The sequence below is a fragment of the Stegastes partitus genome, unplaced genomic scaffold (assembly GCF_000690725.1).
Source record: "Stegastes partitus isolate 25-593 unplaced genomic scaffold, Stegastes_partitus-1.0.2 Scaffold1033, whole genome shotgun sequence".
In the NCBI taxonomy this organism is placed as follows: domain Eukaryota; kingdom Metazoa; phylum Chordata; class Actinopteri; family Pomacentridae; genus Stegastes; species Stegastes partitus.
The window spans coordinates 269,487-275,772 of NW_007578764.1; the positions used below are offsets into that span (position 1 = coordinate 269,487).

The following is a 6,286-nucleotide window of genomic DNA, read 5'->3' on the forward strand; positions in this document are numbered from 1 at the left end:
TCCAGAGATGCAAACACTTCTTCATTTAAATGCTTTTAGTTCCTGGATCCTGGAGAAAGGCTCTCCTCCTGCCTGTCCTGCTGTGGATGTTCAGCACCATGACAACAAACTGGATTTGAATTCTTAACAAGGCAATAAACTGTGAATGTGATGTGTTTGAACAATGTCGCTGTGGCACAAATCGCAGCTAGCGAGCGATGTAGCTAACAGCTCGACTGGTGTCCAAAAGGTGACTTTGCCGAGGTGCTCCCTACATAGTGCACCATACAGTGATCCCTGCAGAGGGAGTGTGTGGATGGTTCTTTATCTGTACTAGACATAGCTGCTCCTCTCAAATCCCAAAAAATCTTCTAATGTCAAGTCCTCACCTTGGATTGAGGCGTCAGTTTGCTATTTCAGGCGTAAGTGTAGAACGACTGAGCGTTTATGGAAATCCACTAAACTAGAGGTCCAACTGGCTGCATCTCAAACACTGAATGAAATGATGAGGGTTGCAAGAACAGCACACTGCCAACCTCATTCCAGCCAACAGAAGGAACTCTTCTCATCGACACTATAAATGTTTTTTCAAGTTTATAAAATGCTTTGTTGATAAACGAAATCAGAGCAGATGTTCCTGCATCATCTCACCATCTTTCTGCGGGTTCTCCTAACATCTCAATTTAAACTCATTTCCCGTTTCCTTGGAGGACGTCACTGATTTCATGCACAAAGTTAAGCCCTCACATCCCCCTTTGATTTTCTCCCTCCATTCCTGTTAATGTTTTTAACTCAGTCGGTCCCACCATTGTTGAGATAATAAATCTCTCCCTATCCACAGGCTCTGTCCCTACCCTTTTCAAGCATGCTATAATCCAGCCTCTGCTGAAAAACCCAATCTTGAACACACCCTTCTATTAATTATAGGCCTATCTCTAAACTGCTGTTTGTCTCTAAAATGCTGGAGAAAGTTGTTGCCTTTAGACATACCCGTTCCAGTCTGGTTTTTGCAAACTGTGCTCAACAGAATCAGACCTTACCCAAGTCACTAATAGCATTCTGATGGCAGCAGATGAAGGCAAATGCTCGTTATCGTTACTTCTTGACCCCAGCTCTGCTTCCGACACTGTGGATCGTAGTATTCTGTTAGATGGGCTAAAGCAGTTGGTGGCTATTTCATGACCTGCCTTGGAGTGGTTTTCATCCTGCCTTTCTCACAGGAGGTTGTCTGTTTTGGTGGGCCACTTCATGTCTGATACAGCCCCTCTGTCTTGTGGTGTCCCACAGGGCTCTGTCCTGGGTCCAATACTGTTCTCACTTGATCTGCTGCCTCTTGGTCAGATAATCAGCTGTTTTAGTGGGATCTCATATCATTTGTCTGCTGATCATATTCAGTTATGTTTCACATTCAAACCCAAAGAAAACAACAAATTATCAATTTTAAATGAATTTTTGCATGCTATTAAAACCTGGATGTCTGACAGCTGCCTTCAGTTAAACACAAGTAAAACTGAAGTGCTTATACTCGCCCCTGACAAATGGATAGCATCCATGAAACAGCATATTGGGCCATTAAGAGACTGTATTTAGCCTGATGTTAGAGATCTAGGTGTTATTTTTGATCAGGCTGTCACTAGACAGCCAGATTACACATTCCTGTTGTTACCAGCACAGCTAAGTTAGCATCCAGGGTATGCAAAGTGGAGCTGGAGATGATTTCACAAGCTTTTTTTTCATCTCGGTTAGGTTACTGTAATGCCCTTTTTTACCTGTTTTTTTTTTTTTTAAGTTTTTTTTTGGCCTTTATTTGACAGTGCAGTGAGACAGAGAGAGAGAGAGGAAATTGGAGGAGAAGAATTGGTTGAGGACCTGTGGAAAATGGCCATGACTGGGATTCGAACCCATGACTTCCACAATGGGGACTGTAGCCCTGCACATGGGACGCCAGCTCAACCAGGCGCCCCACCAGTTTAAATCAGTCCTCTCCTAGCCGCCTTCAGACAGTCCAGATGCAGCTGCTGGTCTTTTAACAGGACCTGAGATCCCACATCACTCCAGCCTGTCGTCTCTTCGCTGGCTCCCCATCAGTGTTCGTGTACAGTTTAACGTTCTGATGCTCACTTTGAAGGCTTTACGTGGCCAATCACCCGTATGCCCTGAACAGAGCTCTCAGGTCAGGCCAACAAAGACGACTTGTTGTTCCTCGATCCAGGTATAAACCCGCGGTGACTGTGCTTTGAGGCATCTGAGAACGTTTTTATTCGGACAGGCTCTTGGTTGACCTGTAGTGGCTTTATTTTATTCATGTATTGTTTTTGAGCCACTGTATTTGAGCCGCTGCTCCCCTGTTTTAGCTGTTTATTGCCTTTATCTGTATTGTTTTATTATTGTTGTAAAGCGCTTTGTGGTGTTGTGTCGTGAAAGGTGCTCCATAAATACATTTTACTGACTTAGACTTAGTTTATGACTGTATACATCTGTATCTGTACAATGTTGCTTAAATAGAGTTGCCATATTAGCGCTAAAATAAAATAATTAAATTTTTAGAATTAAATTAAATAATTGCAATTTTATCATTTTTTTTAAAGTATAAAACACAAGCCCCAAAAGTAAAAAAAAAATAAATAAATAAAAATCTGATGTTGAAAATAGTGTAACACAGAAATACAACCAGTTTTAACTGAGGTCTAACTTTAACTTGGTGTTTTTAGTTCTACTTCATTCTGTCTGTTCTGGTTCCACTGTGACGTCAGAGTCGCGCCGCCGCGCTGTCGGTGACGCAGTTTGCCTGCGACAGTGTTGGAGTTCAGTTGTCGCTCAGAAACAGAACCAGAACCTTCGCCTGCAAACATTCTGACGTTATTTGCTTCGATTTCAGCGTTTGAGGGTGTTCCGCTCAGACTCGGAGGACAGGAAGCCGTGAGTCCGTTTATGTGATTGTCGTTCCGAGGCGGCTAACGGCTAACGGCTAACGGCTAGCCCCGCTAGCGCTGTGGTGTCACTGACGGGACCGAGACACGGAGGTCCTGGTCCTGGTCCTAAAGTTAAAGTTGTCAATAGGAGGAGCTACTGAAAGCCAACCTGAAAATGAGCAGCAGGAAGAACAGTCAGAAGAAGGTAGAATGTGTGAAAGCTGATCAGAAAGTAGTTCTAAAAGACAGAAAGACGTGTTTATCTGAAACCCTTTTTTTCTCTCACTGTCTGACATCAGAATGTTTCACTGCTTCACTTCACATCCACTCTGATCACTGTGACATGATGATGTCATGGCTTTGGAAGCTTCTGATTGGTTAATTGGAGGCACACCTGTGGATGTATTTTAAGGCTCTGCTCAAACACACTGCTTCCTTTAGTGGAAACATCTAAAGGAACCAGCTGAGATATCAGGAGGAGAACCGTGGACCTCCACAGGTCTGGTTCATCCTCAGGTTCAGAGTCCAGATGGCTGAAGGTTCCACGTTCATCTGTTCAGACAGTTATACACAAGGACACTGTTTGAAACAATAAAGAGACACGAAAATAACACGTCCTGGATCTCAGTGAATGAAACATTCCAGCTGAGAATCTTCATTCCTCACATGGTGGAATGTGTTGAGAGCAAAACAACATAAACAAGATCAATGTACGTCTGAATTATTGTCCCATGGAGGTCTGGATGTGGACTCATACTCAAAATAAAAGTGTAAAATCACATGACAGGCTGATCCAGCTTCAGTGAAATCCCTCCAGACCCGTCAGAATGAGGCTCAGCAGTGTGTGGCCTCCACCTGCCTGTAGGACCTCCCTACAGCGCCTGGACTTGCTCCTGATGAGGCAGGATGTTCTCCTGAGAGATCTCCTCCCACACCTGGATTAAAGCATCATCCACTCCTGGACAGTCTGTGGTGAACCTGCTCTCATCCGTGAAGAGCTCAGGGCGCTGATGGTCAACCTGCTGACCTTGGTGTTCTCTGGCAGATGCCAGTCTCCCTGCACGGTGCTGGGCTGTCAGCACAAGCCCCACCGGTGGACGTGGGGCCCTCAGACCACCTCATGGAGTCTGGTTCTGACGGTCTGAGCAGAAACATGCATATCAGTGGCCTGCTGGAGGTCATCCTGCAGCTCTGGCAGGGCTCCTCCTGGTCCTCCTGCACAGAGGAGGAGGTAGCATCCTGCTGCTGGGTTGTTGCCCTCCTATGGCCCCCTCCATGTCTCCTGGTGTCCTGGCCTGTCTCCTGGTATCTCCTCCAGGCTCTGGACACTGTGCTGAGAGACACAGCAAACCTTCTCGTACTGATGTCCATCCTGGATGAGCTGCACTAGCTGAGCAGCTTGTGTGGGCTGTAGACACGCCTCATGCTGCCTCCAGGGCTGAGAGCACTGACAAGATGCAGACGTGACCAGAACATCAGCCAGAAAGGACGAGGACAGAGACCTGGTCTGTGGTCAGCACCTGCAGAAGCTCTCCTTTATAGGCTGGTCCTGCTGCCTGCCTCTCATCTCCACCTGCTGTCTGCTCCATCTGCACAGCAGCAGGTGAAGTGATTCACCATCAGTGCTGCTTCCTACCTGGACAGGTTGGTCTCACAGAAGTCTGACTGACTTAATCCTGACTGACCTAAAACAGGAAAAGTTTGGTCTGATTTAATGTCAGACAGTGAGAAAAGGGAGGTTATGTGTCTTTTTATACAGTGCATGCAGGTGAACAGCTCACTACTGCCCCTAGAGGCCTGGGGCACTCCCGTTGTGTGAGTGGATATTCAGTGTTTTCTTTTTGCAGCTCGTTTGTGTGTTTGCACGTCACCACCGTGAGTTCAGGCTGTGAACAGTCTTCGTGTGTTCTCTGAAATATTCTCTATATTGTTTTTATTCACAGTCGTACTTCAGTGGGAACCTTCTTACTGCAAATCACCTGAGTCGTTGTTCCTCACTGCAGAAACAGCCCTACTTGAAATAAGCCAAATATTCTTAAATCTGGTCAAATTTTCTTGTTTTAAGCAAAAAAAATCTGCCACTGGGGTAAGCAAAATGTACTTGGCTAGAATTCTTAAAACTAGCCACTTTAAGACCATAATGTGTCTTAAAACTAGAAAAAATAGGCTAAAATGTAAGAAAAGTTTGCCTGTTACAAGCAAAGAAACTGTTATGTAAGAAATATTTTCTCATAATAAGTGTTCTGATTTCTTGATTAAGCTGACTTGAAGACTGTTTTACTTAAATTAAGAATTTACACCTTCATTAAGGTTTCCAGTTAGTAAAAAAAAAAGAAGCTTAAAATGAGATGCATTTTCTTAAAACAGAACATTTTTATTCTTGATTAAACTGGCTTTGAGAAATTATAACTCAACAATAAGAATAATAATAAGCTAAAAGTAGCTTAGGACAAGACACAATTTCTTCAAAAAGGAGTTTAAAAAAAGCATTCTTCATTTTTTCATTAAAGTACGGAAGCCGAGAGCGGTCATGGCCGCACATTTTTTTAAACGCCGTTTTCCCGAGATAACGNTGTAACTGTCTGTCTGTCTGTCCTCAGAGCCACCCGTCTCTTCTGTGACGTCTACAACCCTCAGAGTAAAACCTACTGTAAGCGGCTGCAGGTTCTGTGTCCTGAACACTCCAGAGATCCGAAGGTTGGTCTTTGTTTGCGCCAACAGATTCTGTTCTATGGCATCTGTCCTCAGAGATGTGACACTGAATCCTGTCTCAGGTCCCAGCGGACGAGGTTTGCGGCTGTCCTCTGGTCAAAGACGTGTTCGAGCCAACCGGAGAATTCTGCAGGGTCTCCAAGAGGAAGTGTAACAAGCATTACTGCTGGGAAAAACTGAGGCGAGCGGAGGTCGACCTGGAGCGGGTCAGAGTGGTAAGAACTAAACCAAGCGTATTCACTGCAGGTTCTGTAATGAGCTCCTCTGACACCTTTCTGTCGTCCTGTCTGTCTGTCAGTGGTATAAGCTGGACGAGCTGTTTGAACAGGAGAGGAACCTGAGGACGGCGATGACCAACCGAGCCGGACTGTTGGCTCTGATGCTGCACCAAACCATCCAACACGACCCAATCACCACCGATCTGCGTTCTGCCAAGGAAAGATAAGACAGGTGGAGACAGATGTGGGTAGCTAGAGGACATGTTTTGGGTCGTATTCATACGTAGAATCTTTAGTCTCACGAATTAAGCTCAGTGTTGAGGTGTGAACGTGTTCATTCTTCTGACAGTATTTTTATTCAGCTTGAAAGTGAATCTTCTGATAAAACACTAAACCCAGAAAAAGAAAACCAGCTGCAGTGTTTACAGTGAACACCAACAGTGAGAACGTTTTCAAAATATCACT

At 44.8% G+C, this 6,286-nt stretch overlaps 3 protein-coding genes across 3 annotated transcripts in view; all 3 read left to right on the top strand.

The window, feature by feature from the left end:
* The window catches only part of LOC103367267 (CXXC-type zinc finger protein 1-like), a 16,200-nt gene extending 13,298 nt beyond the window's left edge, over positions 1 to 2,902 (top strand). Inside the window, exon 10 of the mRNA XM_008295247.1 lies at positions 2,858 to 2,902. Within this exon, the coding sequence (XP_008293469.1) occupies positions 2,858 to 2,902 (45 nt within the window). The remainder of the gene's footprint in view (positions 1 to 2,857) is intronic.
* Positions 2,769 to 6,286, top strand: part of hdac6 (histone deacetylase 6) — a 35,757-nt gene continuing 32,239 nt past the window's right edge. The window contains exon 1 of the mRNA XM_008295248.1: positions 2,769 to 3,096. Coding sequence (XP_008293470.1) covers positions 3,067 to 3,096 — 30 coding nt within the window. The 5' untranslated portion in view covers positions 2,769 to 3,066. The remainder of the gene's footprint in view (positions 3,097 to 6,286) is intronic.
* On the top strand, positions 3,937 to 6,280 carry LOC103367258 (CXXC-type zinc finger protein 1-like). The gene is made up of 4 exons (XM_008295238.1): positions 3,937 to 4,030; positions 5,458 to 5,588; positions 5,666 to 5,818; positions 5,902 to 6,280. The coding sequence occupies exons 1-4, from the start codon at positions 3,937 to 3,939 to the stop codon at positions 6,046 to 6,048; spliced, it is 525 nt and encodes a 174-aa protein (XP_008293460.1). The 3' UTR covers positions 6,049 to 6,280.